Raw genomic sequence first — 22010 nt, forward strand, 5'->3', positions numbered from 1 at the left:
AGGAGATGTTTGACTGCTCAAGAGAGGGACACCAGAAAACCCTTCAAACACAACTCTCACAGGTAATCTGAACCACAGACACAAACACTGTGGCCTTCTCCCTCTGATGCCCATCTGTTTTATATACACACTACTCAGACACAAAGGCAGTAATTACCACAAATAAGAACTTGGTTCCACATCCACGTTCCTCAGCAGTCAAACAAGTCCTGATGCTCATTCCCAGCTGGGCAACTTCTCCTGATTCCAGTGCTACTGCAACTGTTTTGTACCTGGAATTCCCCAAATTACTGCAGCCACACAGCTTGAGGGGAAGCACAGGAATGCAATAAATGACTGTGCAATTCATACCTGGAGTTTGTGCTCCAGACAGAATCTTGTAAACACTCTTAATATTTGGGGGTAATTTCCAATTCAAATATCTTAGATATTGCCTCAATTGAATTGCCATTCTCTAGTCAACTCGAACACTAATGTTTGTTATTTTAACAGCTGCACTTTAGGAAAGGCTCATTTTAACAATATAACAAACACAGATACCTCCTTAGCCACTCCACTAGAACCCTTGCAGCAGACCTGAGGGAAAATACAATTGCCTTTATTGCACAGAAGAAAGCAATAATGAACCGAGGATGTGAAAGGCATCAAGGTTATAATTGCACTCAGAGAAACATAACACAAGAGATTCTATTAAGAGAGATGTTTTGATGTGTACAACAACCCTGAACAGAGTCAGAGCAACACGTCCAGGATCAGAGCAGTGAACTGAGACTCCCCAGCCCCAGAGAGATGGCAGCTCCCTCTGCAACTCCAGCTCCCCAGCACAAAGTGCTGATGAAGCCAGAAGAAAACTTAACCTACTCAAAATCTGAACCACCAAAGGGAACAACAGTTTTTTCTCACAGCTGAAATAAATGATCAGCAAAACTGAACTGCTTCTGGTGACTCACAGGCAGCAAGAGCTGTAGGAACTGAAAATCAGATGTACAGAAAAAGAAACCAAGAGCTCCTTGAAGAGCAGGCAAATTTCTGCAAAACTTTCAGGGAACACACTCATGGCTTCAATGAAGCTGAACTAATAGGTTTAGAAATATCCTATTTTATTGATACTCTATAAAGAGATTTCAACTGCCTATTCCTTCACCCTGTCTCTATCAAAGTGGTTATCATATAGAAATTACTTTCTTTCTTTCAAGTAAACATCAAATCTAATTGCCTCACAGCTGATCAGAAAGTTTCCTTGCAATTTCTAAGCCAAAACTATTACATCAAAATGGTGATTCTTAATAACTAAATAAGTTTTTTTCAGAAAGAGAAAGATTAAAGAGAAAGATTAACTTGACACCTGTTTTGTGAAATTGATAATCACAGTACCTTTTCAACCTAATATCAGATTGGTTTAAAGCCCCCCAAATTAAATATGTCTGTTTTCAGGTCTAAAATTCAGATAATGGCAGAATTATGTGAATTTTAGACCTGAAAATTCAGAAAATTCTGCCATTATCTGAATTATCTGAGGTCATCGCTTAAGCAAAATAACATCACTTTGTGTAAGCTAAGCATTGAGAACATTTGACAACTATTACCTTATGGGCAAGCATAACATCTAAATGATAGATGATGAAGATAAGGTATTTAAATAGGAAATTAAATAATACTACACAAAGGCTAGCTAACTTTCTATCCCCATTAGGATTTCTAATGCATCCAAGGTCACACACTGTGGGTTTGAAGATTGAGGTCTTTGTTAAAGGGCCTTTACAGAAACGTTCTGCATCTGTGATGGAGGGGCTGCAAATTCATCACTAGAAATGGCATTAGTTTATCAAGAGGATCCAGTCACTGCTGTTGAAGTTCAGTGTGTTTAAAGCTACCTGGGAAAGCAAGTACAGAGTGCTTTCAGCAAAGGGCAGCATTTATGACAATGGGTTTTCTTCCTGTAGCTATTTCAAATATACATCTGAATTGCTCAGTGGGAGGACTGCTGCTTCTGCCAAATGTTTCCTCCTTCTCCTGTCTCCAGCTCTCCCCAGCACTTCTCTCTCCCTGAATTATTGTAATGGAGATATGATTAGTGAATCACTACCTTGGAGTGGTCAGTATTTCCATTCCTTGGATAAGAAATGCAAGCCAAAGGTAGTTTTTCATTCAAGCCTGGTCATTCTGGGTGAAAAGTGAAGCCTATTCAGTAACCAAACTGTGGAATTGCACACTGTTTGCTTTCTAAAATCAATAGAATGAAAGACTCCCCAGGTTCCACACAATAGGGACATTCTTTGGTCTTTTTATTGACAGGGAAAACTACTTCTGTAAAGCAGAGGTAACATCCTTGGAGAACATTAATGGCCTAATTATGAATGTTTCTGAAGGCAAACCTTCCAGATGGCACGTGGGCTGCCACTACAACCAGCTCAGAGACTGAAGATGAGAAGCACTGGGGTAAAGCAGACAACTGAGGATTTGGCAACAAAGAAAACCTCCAGAAGTTTGGACATCTGCTGGGAACCCCAGCCTGTGTGAGGAAATTGTCCTCAGAAAAAAGTCAACTTCGGAACAAAAAATCAGGATCTAATTCTGTAGCAAAGTTACAATTGTTGTCAGTCCATGTTTTCATGCTTTTCAGCATTGCAGAACTGCTCTCTCTAAAGAAAATAAAAATGAGATACAAATGAAATTCAGTTTTTTCTTGAAATAGATACTCACCAACAGTTAACAGAGCTCTTTGAAATGAAAACATATTTTATGTATATATTTACATCTCAAAACTCCACACAGAATAACCAAGAGTGCCACGTGCCAGAAGAGATTAGTATGAGTAGAAACATTTGGCTTGTGGGAGTGGGTGGAAGGGGAAAAATTTTAATCAAATCCATTACCTGGTTATTGATTTCTCTTTGCCAGACTGATCCTGCAGAATACTTATAAAGCCTTTGACATTGAGATCTTTGGCCAAAAATATTGGATTAGACTAAGCAAAAGCTGAGCTTCTCATGTAATCTCTCATATTTCATTTATATGTGATTTATTCCTTTGTCCAGCAGATGCTTTTTATTGATAAAAATAATGAGATTGAGAATCCCAAAGGAAATCTAATGCCCACCCACACATGTTTGTGAGGTAAAAATAGCAGGCTTTGTAAGCTTGAGAGAGAATGATGTTATGTTAAAACTGTTTCCTTATAAAAAAAGTATGAATCTTATCAAAGATTTTGAAATAAATAAAGCTACTTTTGAAATTAAAATTTTGCTATACTTGAAAACACCAAGCACACAGTGAATACTGTACTCTGGGGAACTGAATGAAAGACTTCTGAAATAGTTTTTTTCCTTGCAGAATAAATGAATACAACTTTCTTTCTTTTGAGTCCTGTGTTAGCTCAGTTTGATAAAACACTTTAACAGATGTCTCAGCTGCTAAATATGATGTGTTACATAAAGCCAGTTAGATGACTGAAAATTAATCGTGCCACTCAAAAGAAGGTTCTTACCACTGGCAAATTTAATATGTAATCTGGTAACTAAAGGCTTTATTGAACAATGCAGGAATTCAACATCCTCTAAAAAATGAAATCATTATGCCTTTTCATGAAATAAGTGTTCAAAAGTCCTAAGTAGAACGTACAGACTATCTCATGTTTCTTTCATAGCTATCAATAGTAGAAAAAGGATAAATAAAACCCATCTGTTTCTGCAGTGAAACCTGAATGAAGTTTTAAAGACTATTTCAAAGCACAAATCAAAATAATTCTATTCCACTGATAGCCAACAGAGACCTTTGTGATTAACCTGAGCCTTACAACTCTTTTTTAACTTAATGCTTAGAGGGGAGATGGTGGCTTTCAAGTCTCAGCCTTGTTTAATGTATGGTGTGAAACTCAGCATTTATAACTCCAAAGCAATCAGAGAAAGTGTTCTGTAGCTCACTGTCCATGGACCTTTCATTACCAGTAATCTCCAAACCCCTTCCCTGGGAGGACTGCTGCTCTGGCTGGCTCAGTGGCCAGGCAGAAGGGGTGAAGTTGACATTCCCTTCCTCTTCCTCCCTGGCTCCCAGGTGTGCACAGCAGCTCCTGAGCAGCCTCTCCCACCAACTGCCTTGCTTCAGTTGCTCACTCTCCAGCTAAAAGGTGCAATTAATGGAACCCTTAATCTAAACTCTGATCATGAAACCACTTCCAAGATTTCTGTGTTGTCCATAATGAATCCAGCAGCTCCCTGAAAGTGCAGACAGAACTCACCCCTGGGATGTGCTGCACATCTCCTGCCCACTTGGGCAGCTCGTGCTCAGAACTCAACCCCTCCAGAAGTACCTGAGCAGCTGGAAGTGCATTGCAGAGCCACACAGTGCCTGCACTGGGAATTATCTGAGAGGTCCAGGGATTGTGTAAATATTGTGGGGTTGGGCAGTAATCCCACAAAAGCACCCACAACTCTTAACACCACTGGAAAAGCAATCTGGAGCACGACAAACAGGAGGATCCCTGAGCACATCACTGCTGAAATTATTCCATAGCAGGGTTTGAAATGGTCCCTGAATTTCCTGCCTGTTTCAACATCTCCAGGAGCTTCTTTTGGTTCTGCTGGCTTACATGTACAGTGTCACCTTGGTGTGACTGCTGACCCAGCCTGGGCAGTGGCACTGAAGGATGGGTGATAAAAACCAACACTTTAAAATCACTGGCTCCAAACCTCTCCTAATTTCTTCCTGGGGACAGATTTTTTGCAGAGCCCCAAAGAATATGTGAAGGTCTCTTCCAAGAAAGAGCCTGCAGAACCATAGTCAAACCCACTGCTTAATGCTAAATTACAGTTTCCATGCAGACAAATGCTGCTGCATTTCACTAAAACAAACAAGCATTAGATTGCAGCAACATCTTGTAGATCCTGGAATCATAACTTCTGTTCTGTAAGTCTGCCTAGTTCCACCAAAAAACTACAGCATCAAATCTGGGAAGGCAGAAAATTAAACAAAATGGCATAATAGATAATTCCTGCTTCTTTTCATAGAAATAAAAATGAATCAAAGAATGGCATTAGGAATTGTTAAAGTACAAGGAGAAATATATTTGATGTTAGTGGAATGTTTTAAATTATCTTGCTACTGTGACTAAAAAACCTACTCTTCTTTGTATGTCACCAAGTGCTTTTCATTTGCTGTGGCTTTGTGGGCCCTGTACCATCTTAGCTATTTAAATGATATTATTTGCAATTTGTAACTAAGAAGGCAGTCATTAATCTTTAGTACCAGATTTTGTGTGGCTCTCTTCATGAGAGATGTTTCAGATGTTTCTCCCCACACACTGATAGCTGAGGATACTATCATTGTCAAGAAGATTGGTGTGGATTGATGCATCAGCAGCTCCCAGGACAGGGACACTCCTGAGCAGCACAGTCTGTGGGGAGCCAAGAGCAGCAGAGGTGGGGGATGAACACAGCAGCACACCTTGTAATTCACCTTGATAATCAAAGCACTCTGGGCTCTCAAACTACAAAGGCATGTCCACTGAGAAATTCACAAGTGGTGCCTGGACCTGCCAAGCTGTCAAGTCTGATTTTTGCTCCTCGATGTTTCCCTCCAAGCACAGAGTCCTGTGAGATGCAGGGAGCAAGGAGCTGTGTCAGCCTGTGCCTGCTGCCTCAGAACATCTGAGCCTGCCTGGATCAAACCCAGCTGCCTGTCCTTTCTGGGACTGCCCTCCCTCCCATCACTCCTCAGAGGTTTCTCCACTACTGTTCTGCTGGGCTTTTCAGTCTATCCTTTTTCCACACAAAGTCATCTCTAGAGAGTTTCTTCACAAATGATAACATAAAAAAAGAAATTAAAAGATTGTAAAAAATAAAATTAAGGGCTTACCTGAGTAAGAATTAATTTCAAACTTTATTCTAACTTAAATTCTGCTCAGGAATTTGCTTTTTTTTTGAGCATTTTATAAAAACTTTTCTGAGAATTTTTGTATGATGAGAAAATAATTTCCACTATGATAGAGCCTTACATACGCAATTTTCTATTTATCAGACACTGCTCTTGAAAACTTTGGGCACATATAATTATCCTGGTTCTTTTTCCCCACTCTGGATTGTCAGCAACATTTTGGGCTTGCTCTTGAGAGGCCACCACAGTGCTCAGTTACCCAGAGCTTGCTCCCATGTGCTACAGAACTCCCCTAAAATCTTCTTGTGTGAATTGAAGCCCACCTGGAGTTGCATTCCCTCCACAGCTCATTCAATCTCTCTCCAATTCCTCACATCCATCCTCCATAGATTCTGCTAATTCTCTCTCTACAGGGTTGTGTTTCTCCTCTATCCATGCACAGGTTTCCATCTGAGTAACATCAGCTCCTCCAGCTTTGAGAAATCCCACCCAGAGCTGCCTCTGCTCTGGAAGAACATGGGGTTTTTCCTTCATCTTTCTCTTGCTCCCCCTCATTGGCACCTTCTCCTAGGGTATTAAACATTACATGTCTTTATTTGCATATTTGATGCATGAACATACTTATTCTATCTCTTCTTTAGTGCTTTTATTAATTACCAAGGAGGCAATAACTGCCTCCTGGTTTTCCAATTCACACAGGTAAAGGCAAGTGCTGTGGCAATTTTTATATAATAACAATAAATTGATAACAGTTTTGATTTCTTTCCTCAGCAACTGAGCAACACCAGAAACTCTGCTTCTTTCTCAGGGGAACAGGACATTACAAAGGAGTTGACAATCTGACAACTTTCAATGCAAGTTTTAAATAGCTTCAAGAACCTACAGTTTGTACTTCAATTCAGAAATTCATTGTATTCCACAGAACCAGACAATATTTGCATTAAAAGGGTACAAACATTTTAGAAGAGTTGACTTGATTAATATTTATGAATATATTAAGGACATTACATATTATACCAGCCCACATGCAGGGCAAGAATATAATATTTTACTGTTCTCTGGGATTTTATCAGACATTAACACACACTTCTGCTATGCTGCAGAGCTTGATTCTTTAGCCAGCCAGGAAGGTTAGTAACAAAGATAAATAAATCTTGTACATGCCATGAAATATCTTTGTGTAATTAGAGTGTGGTCCTTAGAGGTACAGCATTAACATCCTCAACTTATTCTGGAAACTGGCAGAAGATGGAGATTTTTGTTTGCTATTTCAAATATCTGAGTCACCTGGCACACACAGGTGCACTACACAGCTCTTCCCCAGCTCTCCAGATTCTTACCACAAAGCCTCTGTGTAGGACTGTGACAGGAGTCATTCTCATTCCCTCATTCCTTCACATCTAGAAAAGCCACACTGAAAAACATTAAATTTTTCAACAGCGACGGGAGCTTGAAACAGCTAATTCATCTGCAAAGCAGTGTTCAGCCAGACCAGAGTAAAAACACTGGTTTTTTTGAAGTTTGACCAGGTGTCACCTGAGTTTCAAAGAAGGAAGCATTGTTCTCCTCCCTCCTCCCTGCTGCCGCACGCTGCAGATGACAGGACCCGTTTGAAGTTTTACTTTTATTTTAAAAGCTTAAGGCAATGCTGTGCTCTCAGATCTGCAGGGAGCTGCTCTGCTCTCCTCACATGCACACAGACAGGCTGCTGCCCTTCATCCCCTGTCCTGGGAGCCACTGCAGGGAGAACACACGGGGCACCCAGACCCTTTGTGCTGAGCCAGGAGCAACACAGCAGCAGCCTTGGAGCCTCAGCACGGCCTCACCTCACCCTGCTTTGATCACAAGTGAAAGAGAGGTGGTTTTCAGCACGAAATCACTGTGGAATGAAGCACATTGTCAGTGAGGGCATGAGGGGGAAGACTCCTCCATCCAACAGCTCTTTGCCCCTAAGGCTCTGTGATGCTGCTTAAGGACAGTGTGGTACATCAGGCCTGGGAAAGCTCCTAAGGACAATCCTCATCTTTCTAATCCAGAGCCTAAAACACACTTTTACCTTGGCATTGCTACTTCCTAGAGCCAGTTCTCTCATGGCTCTTGGAGACACTGAGGATTTATAAACCCAACTTTAACTTAAAGCACTTGAGCTTCAAGTCTCTAGCTCTTCCCAGCCACCTGCAAAACTGGCAGCTTTACCCCTGTTTACACAGTGGTGGCAGAGACACAACCATAAGACCCTTGCTCAAATAATACTCTGTGAGCACATAAACCCCCAGATTTCTGGGATTTTAAGTCATTTGTATGTGCAGAAGCATCAGTTAAATGCCCATCACAGCTCAAATCATTAGAGCCTGGTGTCAGGGTGTGGGTTATTACTGCAGGATGCTGTACTGGCTGATCTGACAGCAGACTCGTGTGCCTGCACACACAACACTTCTCACACCAGAGGTGGAGGCTGTCCTAAACCTGATTTTACAGAGAGGGAAGAACCAGAGAAGAAGTGATCTCACAGAGGACAAACAGGAAAGACTATAGAACTATGGAAATTCTACACAGGTCACCATTTAATAGCCCAGTGGCACAAAAATATTTTTCTTTTTCACTTCTGGGGTGAACATCATTGCAAATCTTTAAATTGGGAACAAAACTAGAAATTATCTACATTTGATTCCAGAAAAAGAAAAAAAATCTATTAGAACTGTTCATTTTTACTTAATTGGTTTTACTTCTGAGAAAAACAGATATATAAAAGTCTCCTATCTAAAAAAAAAAAAATTAAAAAAAATTAAAATATGATTAAATGTATTCTGCCACATTATGTATTTTATGCAGTAACAGAAGACAATATTTTAACAGCACTGCTTTTGAATCACTCCAGAGCATTCAGCAGGAGTCAATTTATACTGCAAGAGAATAATGATGTACCTCAACTCATTTTAATTTCAATAATTGAATGAGAAATAGGAAAGCCTATTGAAAGGACTGTATTCTGGTCAAAGACTAATGAGAAAATAGTTCTGAGTCTCTGAGTCAGCGGGTGTCATGGTAACAATGCATTATCGAAATCTGATTAGTATGGCCAGCAGCTTTTTAAATGATAACATGCTCCTCTAATTGTATTTCCCTTTCTTCCCCTGTGCTAAGTTTTATATTCACAACAGGTAAGAGGAAAAGGCAGCATTCTGTTTATCTGCAAGTTTAAACCATGTCCAGCACTCACCAAGTCTGAAATCTGTCATGCAGCAATAGATAAATTTTCCTACCACCTGAAAACAAGAAGCTGAGCCTTCCATTTCTCTCCTCCTGTATTACATGCAATTATTTAAGTTAAATATTATCCTCTTCTTTTAAATGTAATTATTTCTAAGGATATACACATGAAAAAGACAACATGGTGAAAACACGAGCATCTTAAGAAAAAGCCTGTTTTTCTTAGGAGAAAGTGATGCAAGAGAAGAGTAAGAGCATGTTTACTTCATCCCAGAAAGTGTGACTCCTTCTTCTTGAGGTTTTGAAAAGGAGGGGATTTTCTTGTGTTTAGAGGACTATGTCTGCCTTTGGTAGCTCATTACAAACTCAGAAATCAGGAGGAACCATGAAATTAAATAGATACATTTCCTCCTCATGAAGAAGAAAGCTAATATTGCTCCATAAAATAAACACAATGAAAACACAAGGTTGAAGGCTTAATAATGCTCCTTTTATAACCAAGCCTCAGGTGAATAGCCTGGAAGACCTTTATTATATTAACAGTGAAGAACTCTGTTTAAAATGCTGCCTCACAAATCTGATGCAAAGTAATTTGAACATATAGAAGCTCAGTCTTATCAAATACATTTTAGTTTTGAGAGTAAAATGGTGTCCTATTTTTCAACAGAAAGACAAAAAAATCTACTTCATGTTTGCCCTATTTCCATGACCCTTGTAACTTAAATATTTATTTTGTATTTTCCATGTTCACTTTCGTTTATTAATTCAGCCTCAAATCCATAAGATGAAAGGGCAGGAAAGCTCATATTCTCCAGGTAAACCCAAATATTCTTAGTCATATGACAAATAATGCATAATACAAGAAGTCAACTTTTCAGTATTATTAATAATGGGACTGTGTTTGCCATAGTGCATGAACAGGGAGAAAATTAATACAGCAAGCCCTGAAAAGCTTATTACTCCTTGTTACATGCACTGCTATAGGGACAGAGTTTAGGATGTACAAAATACTAAAAGCAATCAGTCTTAAGTCAACACTGAGAGGCAGAGGAACATTTTATCTACGTGTTTGGGAATCCAGCAGAAAGTGCAGGGTCCCCCTGAGAACACAGAGGCAGCAAAGCAGGCCAGTGAGTGGAGGAGCTCCAGGAGGGAGCAGGGCCAGTTCAGGGACTGTGGGCACTGACCTGGGCCTGAAGCAGCAGCCTGAGAGCCAGTCTGTGTGTCCCTCCCCTGTCAGGAGGATGTTCCCATCGGGGAAGCCCCACGTCTTCCAGAGGCAGTCATCACCACCGGTGAGCACGATGTTTTTCCGGGGGTGTAAGGCCAAGCTGCAGGAGAAGAGACAGGCAGGTTATGCTCTGTACCAGTTCCATTTTATGGGAAACACATAAGATCCATTGAACTCAGGGCAATAGCCCCAGGAGTCTGATTCTGGATGGACTGAGCAAACAGAAATGCTTTCTAAGCTCATGAGAATTCAAAATACGTGCTGTGGAGATGAGCTGCTGCTGCTGAAGCAAAAAGAACAGGACTGATTTCTGTGAAACCAGAATTGTTTTCACACTCTCTTCAAGTTCTACTTAACACTCAAACCACGCTTTGAAATACTTTCTTATGTTCTAACAAACATGCAAGAGGATAACAAGCTGCACCAACATCATTAACATTCCAACTTATCCAAAATAATTCCAAAAAGCACCGATGTCAGCCCGTCCCCACTTGTGCCCACAGGTGTAAAGTCTCCTACCACTGTGAAATAACTCAAATGATAATTACAGTCCAGGAGCTACAGGCATTGCCAGCACTTTACAGCCCATTCACTGGGACTAGGTCAGAAAATTCATTTCAATTCTGTACTCAAAATGTGTTCCATGTTTTCATTTTTAATATGTGGCATGCTGTGGTGTAATGGAAATCATACACTTAACACGCCCGTAGACTGAAAACTCAGTTTATTTTTGATTTAGCAACTGCAGTGCAGCTTAAAATGGATCCAGGGAAGAAAATCAATCTGTTGGAAAGATAACAAGTAGTGTATTTCATATGGATTTGGTTATTTGATCTAAATCATTGTAATGCCTTACTATTTGTTGAACATCAAAAAGTTCTAGTAGTTGATTTTAGTCCCAGGAGTGGCTTATTTAGGCAGATTAAATCTGGAGTTCAGAAGCAAACTGCAGTAATGGGGAGAAGAATCACAACCTGTGTGTGCACCTATTTCAGCTGTGCATCGGGGCCGACAGGTCGGAGAGAAATAAGTTTATTAGAGCAGAATGAGAGAAGAGAAAGACAATGCTAAGCACCCAAATGGGAAGAAAAGAGAGGACTTAGAAGGCACAATATCATAAAACCCTCTTTTTTATTAGCACCTTTCTCCTGCACTCAAATTATTTCATAAAATTCCTAAACCAGAACTACAGCATCTACTAGAGTGGGAAAAATAATTCCCTCTATCAAATCCCTGCTAAAAATACATTTATGTCAACTAGAATTTCATCAGAAAACATCTATTCTTGCAGTTTAATGCCCAGCCTAGGAAGATTCCTACAGACTCATCAGTTGAATCCATCTGCTCGAGTGAGGAGCCTGGGATTTATTCATTCTCCAGTTTCTTAGAGAAAAATGCTTTCTATCTTCTCCTAAAGAGGATAAACTTCCTCTGCATTTATAGGGAAAAAGAGAAGGAGGCAATGATGCTATTTAAATTCTCCAGAGATGCACAGAGAGCAGTTGTATCACTCAGATTGGCCACAGCAGATATCTAGAAGAGCAAGGGGGGAATGGAGATAAAAGGAGAGAATTAAAGGCTGAGAGAAGGCAGCAGTGGCCTGCAAATTACAGAACTAGAAGAGCTGTCCCAGAATCCCTCTACAACAAAGACCTCTGAGGCACCAACAACCCCACTGCTGCTATCTGCATGTGCACACAGCTGACATTTCTCTCTTAACCTGCTTCAGATACTTCAGATGCCCTCCAGATATTTCTGCTCTCAGTGGGGGCTGTTGTGAAGCCTTTCAATCAGCTCTCTCAGATTCCTCCCAAAGATCTCCCTTCTAAGTTTCCAAGCTGCATTATACAGCCTTAGATCACTTTCAGTTCACCTTCCATGCAAAGAAAATTTTACCTGGTGTCTTCCTCTAGACCCTGACTCCTCCTGAACAATCCTTATGCCCTGGCCAGGCTGTAGCTGTGCTCTCATCCATCCTGCCTCAGCTCTCAGGAACATTCTGCCTACCCTCAGCCCTCCCAGCACTTCCAGTCCAGCTTCTGCAATGCTCAAACTTCTGCAGTGACCAGACATTCCTATGGAGCTTTGGGAAAATCCATAAAGTGAATTTCATACAGAAGAAAATATCTTGCTGTCTGTATGAAGGCTGCAAATTTGTTTTTCACAGTCTTCCCTTTAAATTGCAGAGCTTTTATAAAATGCTGCTGCTGTCCAATGTTTTTCTTCCTCCATGCCATTTTTACAGGCACACAGTGAACACCATTTAATTAACAGCAAATTTGTGACACAACTGCTGTTGAGCTGCTTCTGAGAAAGGGAAGCCCATTCATCCAAGAGGCATTCTATATGCAGCATTAATTAGGCACCCTTGTCTTCATTTCTGGCAATCCAGCATTGTATAGATTTTTGCTTCATCTCTGTTCACAGGGTCTAATTATTTCCAGCACAGAAGACTTTGGGTGGATTGGAATGGAAATCAATAATGGAACATGTGTGATAGGAACATTAGTTTTCTCCTCCTCCTCCTTCGGGATAAAGTGGGATCAGTGGAGACTCAGCCAAGGAAAAAAAACAAACCCAACAAAAAACCCTCTGGGAGATTTGCTGCTGTTGAGTATATAAATACCCTTGTTTACACAACTCACTCTGGCATTATGAGACATTCTCATCTCTTCAGCACTTGCCATGGTAGATATATAGTACTCCCAGTAATTTGCTTTCAAAACAATCATCGATTATTTTAATTTATTTTGACTGAGCCATAAATAAAAATACAGTTTCTTTAGATGCAAAATACTTTCAGCCTCAGGACATTCCACACTTGACCACGTCACACAAAACCAATCTTCAGGTCAAAAAGTGCTGCACCCAGAGCTGCCTGTGGAACATCAGCTGGGTGTTTAGTACAGCCACTAACTTGAGGGAGGGCAGAGCTCAGATCCATGTGGAGGAAAACTTCCTGGCACCAGGGTTTCTGAAACACTGGAACCAACATACCATGAGCAGCCTGTTCTCCCAGCTCTCAGCACACCCTCAGGTATGACCCAGGTAGATGGGTTCCATCATAGTCCACACACAAAACTGACACTGCTTGGATGTGAAATAAAAACCTAACCTAAATTGTCTCAAAATTAGGCACTGAGAGAATGAAAAACACAAAATTAATGACCAGCTTAGTACTCCTAAGTGACTTATCCAGCCTCACCCAGTTTCTCTATGGCAGAAACAAGGACAAAATCCAGTTTTCTATGGTTTCACATACAGGATTTATACAGAAAGACATGTTCTCAATATAGACAGCATTCAGCTGCCAAATTCTGATACAGCATTGTACTGAATGCTGCTTGTGATAGGTAATTTTTAGAACTTCATGACTTTATGAAATTTATTTGCATTCCCGGGTACTGGCAAAGAGGTTTCTTGTTAATGCCAGTAGCTGCTTTCAGACCAGAAAGCTCTTCTGCTGCATTTCTTGCTCCAAAATATGAGAGCAGCAGAGTTCCTGCAAGATTAAAAAAACCCCTCAAATGTATTTTTCCTAGTGACAGAAAAATTTCAGCCAACATTTTCTTACATAAAAAAATCAGCGTTGCTCACCATACTTAGCACAGGAAATTTTGTGCTGGGCAGTTTTATTTGGGTGAAGTAACAACTGGCTGAAAACCTTGGGTTTATAGTGGAAAATGCTGGGAAATTGCTGATATTTCTTTGTCTGCCATCAAGGTGGGTTTTGGAGGCGAGGACATGACATGCACTGAATTCCAGAGGATGGACACTGGTTACAGCCTCAGACAAGAACAAATATACATAAATAAGAGGGCATCAACAGCCCTACTGAAATCAGTGATATCATTCACATGCACATACTTCCTTATATTGCTGGACTGTGCCCTACAAATCTACACAGTTTGTAAAATCTGAAATTTTATTCCAGGCCTGATTTTGCCTGATTTTGCTGGATGAGCCAGTTGTGCTGAGACAAAGGACACATTAACCAGAGCATTAGGAAGAGTTCCTGTGGCAATGCATGTGTGAACTGCACAGCCTAACCACCTTTTCCAGCCTCTGAGCTACCACCAAGGTGCCCCCACTCACCTTTGAGCTGCCACCCAGCTTGGGTCCAAGAACAGCTGCTGTGGGATTGATGCCTTAAGTTTTAGCTTTTATATTTTCCAGATTCTCTATTGCATTAGTATATAACTCTGAACTTCATATGAAGTGTTAGCAAGTTCTCCTCACAGGTTAGTCAGGCAGAACAACCTTTTCCAGCCTGAGAACCAAGGACACCATTGCAGCTTCAGGCCCAAAAAGTAAAAACAACAGCAAACTGAGGAGAGCAAACTGAGAGGATGGGACTGCATAACCTGCAGCTGTAACTGGACCATGAACCCTAATATGGAAATAGACCAAAACTTATAAAAGTGTGAAAACTCATGGCTCGGGGTCCATCTTGGCCGGAGCCATGGCTGGGCTCTTATGCTGCCCAAGGTGTATCCATTGAAGGCCTTTTAATAAATACCTCCTTTATTCCTTTAACTCTAGCCTCTGTTGCAGGCAGCCTCTTTAGGCATCAGCATGGCCATGGCTCCCTCACACCCACACTCCAAGGGTCTCACTGCAAACACCTTTAGCCCACACGGCACAGGCCGGACGGAGGCAAGGCCCGTTCTCCCCTCACAGCCGGCTGAGGGGAGCTGGCAGCATCATGGAAATTCCCTCTCTTCCAGAGGGGAAAGGGAGTGCCAGCAAACACAGAGATCACCTTTTTGCTGCAGCACATCCCTTATTTCCCTTCTTACCTACCTGATGGTGGCTGGGGATGAGGGAAAGCAAGGTGAAAACCAAGGTGAGCAGCAGCACCCTGAGGGCAGCGGGGGCGGCTCCGGCCGCTGCCCCACAGAGCCCCTCAGGGCAAACGGGCCAAGGAAAGGGACAAACTGCCAGGAAAATGCTCTCAGCTGAGATTAATCTGCCAAGAAATTCCAACTAAACACTGCACAACAGCCTAATCAATCATTTGGCCTCTTGCAACTCATCCTAACATGCCTTCTTTGGACATCACCTCTCTAATATAGTAATTTCTGCCACCTTTTTTGTCTTGGCTTGAGTTACGTGATCTCACCTGACAGCTCTCTTCAGTAATAATTATAACACTGACATTTAATTCACTGTTTTATTATGCAACCGTAGCATAACTGAATAGCTTGCATTCCTGTTTGAGGTCTTAGAGTTTATCTTTTCTTGGCAAAATGGAAGAGGGGAAAAATGCTTTCAATAGAGAAAATAAGAACTAAGACAAAAAAAAGGACAAAGAAAAAAACCCCACGAAACCATTAAAGAACATAAGAAGGGGGAAATACTCAGAGCACAAAGCTCCTATCTTTTGTTCCATTTATGTAAATGCCCATCTGCAAGTCAGTGATAGATCTCAGTCATAGAAATGCTTTAATAACTCTATCCTGTCCGATGAAATTCCTGGCTGCTTCCCAAGCTCCTGTGACTCAGGGTTTGGGAGGGAGAAAACTTGCTAGAATCCTGACATACCTGAAGTTAACCTTCTACACTGGCCAGCAGACCTTGGTACACCCTAGAAAATAATGAGGAAACAGTCTTCCAGAGACTTGAACTTGTATCTCCAGAGGCCAAGCAACTTCCCAACTCACAGTCGAGTTTATATGCTTGTTCTAGTCCCCGTGCACACAGAATCTTCAGTCTCAGCTGGAGGGCAGCAGCAAACATATTTATTCCTGTGAAGTGGAATAAATGCACACACTTTCTAACTTGGCAAGCCCAGTTCTCCTCTCAAAAAGAAACAACTTCAGGAGGTGGACTCTCCCCACAATATAAAGTGCCTCCAAAAATAATTGTATTAAATACATCACTCTAAGTCCCTGATACAGACCCAGTTGTGATAAATTCAGAATATCCATTTTGTGGTGTTCTCTGATCACTTTCTGTTTATCCACTCCATGTGCAATTATGAAAATGCATCAATTTAACTGAGTGTTGTAACCTACCCAGGTTTTACTGCGTTAGATCTGACCACAAACATGCTGTGCCAATATAAAACCACCTTCTTCTTAACAACAAAGTTTGGCCCTGGATCAAATCTGAGAAAAAGTCAAAACTATGCTGTTGATCCACATGTTTTCACAGGTCTCATCCTTTAAAGACACATGCATATTCCTGAATAATGCAGTACCAGAAGTGGTGCCAATTTCACAGCATTTTAATGTAAAAACATCCATAATCTTGTTTAAGATTGTCTCCTTAATCACATCATGGCAAAAGGATTTTACTAGAAGCTTTCTAATAACTTAAAGTGTTTATGTCATTATAGTCTTGTGTACTGCAAACCTCTACACCCTAACATTAAGCTTTTTATCTAGAATGTCTGTAAATAAGAACAGGAATTAATCTAAATTACTTAGAGAATCTTTACTTATTAATTCCTTTGATTGTGCTTATAAGGTTGATGATACTTACTGCTGGCCACAGAGAGGGAAAAAAAATAAAATTCACCTAGTCTACAGCTTCAGCTGTTACACATTTCAGAAACAGCTCCCTTCTAATCTGCCTTAGCAGGCAAGGAACAAATCACTCTTCTCCACACAGAGAACCACTGTTTATTTGCAGTGCAAAATCTAGGAGTGGGGCTTGGCTTGATTTTTAAAATTATTCAAATTGTCATAAAGTTTTGATGCTGACAAAGCTGTGAACAGAAAAAGATTTCAAGTAGTTGGGGTATTTTTGGTAAGACTGAGGGTGCTATTAAAGAAACCAACTAAGGAGCTGCTTGCTGTAACTGTAGCTCACAAGCTCTTATTTAATATGTATTTGAATCAATTTTTCAAGCTTAGTCAACTTATTAGGTAAGCAGCATTCTTTAGGGAGAAATAATTAAGCCAAAAGCAAAAAGAATGAGAGTAGCAACAAACAAGTAGATGCAATTAAAAAGTTAAAACACTGACATCCTTTCCTAATAGCTTTCCTCTGGAGTGAAAGCTGCACGTCTGTGCCTGAACTGATTTATGCCATGATTCACACTGCCCATCGCTCACCTTTTACTGCCCCTTCATGAAAAATGCTACATCACTCTTTTAGGGAAAGGCAGCCCCCTAGGAGTCATAAATCTCAGCATCCAAAGGAGCACTGAAACAAGATGAGCTGGGATCAAAGCTCTCAGGACAACTGCAGAGCAGCAGGGGACAGACACAGAAAACAGGTCAAAGCTTGGCAAAGGAAGTGCCCCTGTGGCTTTTCACACTGCACATCTTCAGAGAAGCAAAGGGAAAGGCAATGTTGGCAAACTTGGCAAACACTTTCCCTCCTCAATACATCCCTGTTGCCTCCTTTTTTGCCCTGTGCATTAAGCACTTGTTGGGTAGAGAGATAATGGCTGGACTTCCTTTGGAATGGAAGAGACTGCTTTTCTAAAAGGCTGTTCTAGCTTGACCAGCTTGAGAAGATGCAGATTGCTTTCCCAAAAGCTTCTGCCTGTGGCCTGGTTTGAATTAGTTTCCATCATTACTGTTAGCAATTCCCAGCCTTCTGTTGCATGGCAGCTTTCTCACAGATGATTAGGAGCAGTGCTGTGGTATAAAAGAGTTTGGAAGAAAAAGTACTTGAAACTTGCCAGTTGGTAAATTCTGTTAAATTATCAAGGTTGATAAAGGAAAATATATAAAAATATAATTTGCAATTAGAGCATCAAACTAACTCAGATTTCTAAATTAATAAGAAACCAAAGCATTACCATTTCAAGGTCAGTTTCCTGCTAATGTTTCTTTCTCACTTTTGAAGGCAGAGAAGGGTTTCATGCTCTGTGCTTTATTTCACTATTGCAATGCTGAAAAATGCTTCCATCAACAGAATTAATGGAAACTCTTGTGGGAAGAAAGTTACATAACTAAATAGTTTCTTCACAGTTAGGACTAAGAGGCAAAGTCAGCAGCTGTGAATTGTGTTCTTCTTCTGGTGATCTCCATAACCAGGTGTATGTGTATGAGAGAGAAATGGATTTTGGCTTCAAAAATTCCCTAGTCCCATGACCCCAAGTAGCTGCAGCTCCACAAGGCTGTGCTGAGTCTGCCCCACGGGGTGGGAAGCTTTCCCCACTAAAAGCAGCCATTCCACTTTTCCAGAACATTTCAAGAGAAAAAATTTTCAAGCTGTTAATTCTACTTTCATCTCCTGCACAGAGTTGCAGACACATGTGCTGAAAGGCATCACCTCATCCACCTTGGGCTGAGGAAGGCACACCCAGCAGAGATTTGTATAATTTCTCCTTGAAAAGTAGCTTCTACAGCAGCTCTTTTTCTGGGATTCAGGCTTCAAAAAGTGTTTTGTAAAACACAACCCTCCTCACTGTGAGTGCAAATAGCAAAAAAAAATTCCCTGAATTTTTCACTCAGGAATATGGAGAAAGCTTCCCTCTTCCTTTTGCCTTAAAATTTTTATATATTAGATGGTTGTTACTAACATTGTCTTAACTTAGGCAGTTTTCCACAGGCTTTTTAGAAGTCATAACAAAACACGGATACAGCATGTCAACTTAGACCTCATCAGACCTAATTTGGAGTAATTAGCAGCATTAGAGACACAGCACCTCTCTTCACAAAGTCCAGAAATAATTTCCTTACAGCTGTGTACTGTAGACTTTGTTACCTGTTTTTCCTCTTAACTTGAATTTGTGTATCTAAATTCTCTTCCCTAAATACATCATGTGGCACTTCACCTTATTCCAGTTCACCTTGCTGATTTCAGACCATCTCTGCAATTTGCCAAGTTTATTTTGAATTCTGATCTGATACAGAAAGGCATTTTCAGATCCTCACAGCTTGGTGTCATCTGCATACTTTATAAGCTACTCTGTATTCCATCCTCCTCACTGCTAATGAAAACACTGAACAGAACTGATTTCCTAAGCAAATTCCCAAACTGAAATGCAGCCTGTGGAGTTCAACCAAGAGATTCCTGGCCCAAGCCACTACATTGGCTTGTATTAAAACCCACCCTTTAGAAAGGAACACAATACATTTTAAAACCCTAAATATAGGAAAAGCCATTTCCTCTGCTAAATTGTTGTGATAGTTAATTATCCTGGTTTATTTTTGTAGAACTTTACTTTAAAATCAGGCCAGCTGCATATTAAACTCTAGTTACTACACCACAGAAAACACTGACTTAAAAGAATTATAGCCTGACTCTTCCATATTTTGCCATATCATTCCTCAGAATTCCTATGGATTAATCTTCACAGGCAGTATGAGTTAAGGATTTCTGAATATTTGGTGAGAGAATCCAGTCATATTCCTGTTTGTTCCTGGCTCTGCTATGGAATTATGTACAATCACTCACAGAAAATTAGTATCCTCTTGGGCAAAGCCAAGCCCTTGGAGACCATGGAATTTCTAGAATGTTTGCTACACAATATTTGGTGTACTTGGCAAATTCTCTTCCTATCTTTCCTCCCCATTCACTGTCCATAGGGAAGAAAGTAGAAAGCAAATCTCTTCAAAACTGGAAAACAACCTTAGATAGACCCAGACCCACATAACTTTATGAACACTACAAACAGGTCTCACAATTTCCTTCAACTTCCAGCATGCACAGAGAAAAAGAAGCTGGAATAGAAGAAATAGAGACTGTTAGTTGGAACAGAAGAAATACAGACTACCAAAGCTCCAGAGATTAATATGTCCAAAGTGATTTTTTGACACATTTAAACATTAGTGCTTCATTTAAGATGCCAGAGAACTATGAGTGAGGAGAGGGGTGCCTGCTTACTTTTGACATGAGAGAGAGCAGGTTCAGAGGAAATGCTATCATGCCATCTGTTCTGTAAAATCCAGTGGTGTCTGGGAGGAAGTGGTGGATGCACTGGGGCACTGCAGCTTGCACCAATCACCCAGCAATGCCTCTCAGAGCTGCAAGATTTGGTTCTGATGAAGCACAGGCATGAAGCACAACTCAAATGAGAGTTTCCTTTTGAGAGTAAGCACATCTGCATTGCTGCATGTCTCTGCCAAGGCAGGGGCTATTTAGTGACCAGGATCTGGCATGCTGGGGATGGAAGGTTGCCAACAGCTGCTGCAGAGATGAAATCTCTGGATGAAATGTTGGGATACTCACTGGATACCTGCACATGTGATGACTAAGCTGGGAACTTTCCAGCAGTACCTCTGTGACACCAGCTTAATATCACTAAAAAGACCATACAAGTTGTTGTTTTTTCTCTCTTTCAGTACAAGCTCAAGTTCCTCTGAACTCAAAACATTGGAATATTTTATACCACTAAAAATAACCCCTTTGTACTAACTAAAACCCAGAAACCTGAAAGCCAATCCTTCATCAGCTTTACCAAAACAGCTGATCAAGTGTAGCTGCACATGGCTCTCTCACACATTCTAATTTTAACATCTGCACAATACCATTTACATCTGGCCAATCCACACTGCAGACCAACCCCCCATCCTGCCTCACAGAGCTCACTATTGCTGCAAATTTAAGAACCACTAGGAAGTTGAGAGTGCAACAGAACTCCATAGTCTATTTGTCATAGGAAAAACAATCATCAATATGGTAATTGTAGAAGTGCAAAATGCACTTTAAACACCAATGCTGGTAATTTTTTATTCTATGGAGTGGGAAAACTAATGAGGCACATCTTAAATTAGTTCAGGGTAATCCTAAAAGCAGTAAATAATGCTTACTATGTAAGTAGTTTAAAGTAGATTGCTTAAAGTGAAAAACAGACAAGATTCCACTCTAATGTTACAGATGCAGAAACAGAGGAATTTAAATCACCATTAAATGGACTATTTTTATTACCATTGATTACTCAAATTTGGCAGAATACTTCACATCACATTACCTCCAATTTTAATATGATCCATTTTCTAATATTTTATTTAAAAACCTATGGCTTTGGGTTTTTTTTTTTTACAAAGTCACAAATAATAATGTCCACTTGACAGAAACAGAGAGTTTCAGGGAGCCACTCTATAAAGCTGTAGTCATCTAAAAGGAGCCTTGTCTGTTCCCCTGCCATGTGGAGTTAAAAAGGCAGCAATCTCAGCATGAACAGCTTAAGCTCTGTATCCTGAAGTGGCAACAGCACAGACAGAAATCCCCAGAGAGCAGAAGCAGAGTCTGGAGCAGTCCTTGGGCTACCAGGGCTCTCCTGCTCAGCTCCCAAAGTGCAGGAGAGGCACCTGAGCTCTCTCTGGGCTTCACAACACCACAAAGGGCACCTTGAACTCTTTCTTCCACAGGCCACACCAAAACCATACAGAGGAACATCCAGAGCAACTCCAGGGTTCAGTTCTGCACAATTACATGGCACAGAAACAGAACCAATTCCTGTGGTGCTGTGCTGTCACACAGCCACACCTTTAATGTGCAGCACCTGCCCTGCACCTGGCTCCTCTCCAGGTCTGCTCCAACACTTATTTTTAGCTACCACAATCATTTGCTAATGATCCTTAAGGTCTCCTCCAACCCTAACCTTCCTCTGACTCTCTGATTCCAGCTCCAAGAGGCACACTTTCAAAGGGTTTGGGATTTCTCCACATCCCAACACATCATTTTCCCTGGCATGTAACAAGGATAGAGTTTTGCAGTGTTCACACTTGGATCCTCCCAGCCAGGTGTTAAAGTTAACGTAATCAATAGAAATCCTTTCTTCATTTAATGA

At 40.8% G+C, this 22010-nt stretch overlaps 1 protein-coding gene across 1 annotated transcript in view; it reads right to left on the minus strand.

Moving 5' to 3' along the window:
* Positions 1–22010, minus strand: part of SPAG16 (sperm associated antigen 16) — a 328751-nt gene that overhangs the window by 175377 nt on the left and 131364 nt on the right. Inside the window, exon 11 of the mRNA XM_059868228.1 lies at positions 10269–10412. Within this exon, the coding sequence (XP_059724211.1) occupies positions 10269–10412 (144 nt within the window). The remainder of the gene's footprint in view (positions 1–10268; positions 10413–22010) is intronic.

The sequence above is a fragment of the Haemorhous mexicanus genome, chromosome 26 (assembly GCF_027477595.1).
Source record: "Haemorhous mexicanus isolate bHaeMex1 chromosome 26, bHaeMex1.pri, whole genome shotgun sequence".
In the NCBI taxonomy this organism is placed as follows: Eukaryota; Metazoa; Chordata; class Aves; order Passeriformes; family Fringillidae; genus Haemorhous; species Haemorhous mexicanus.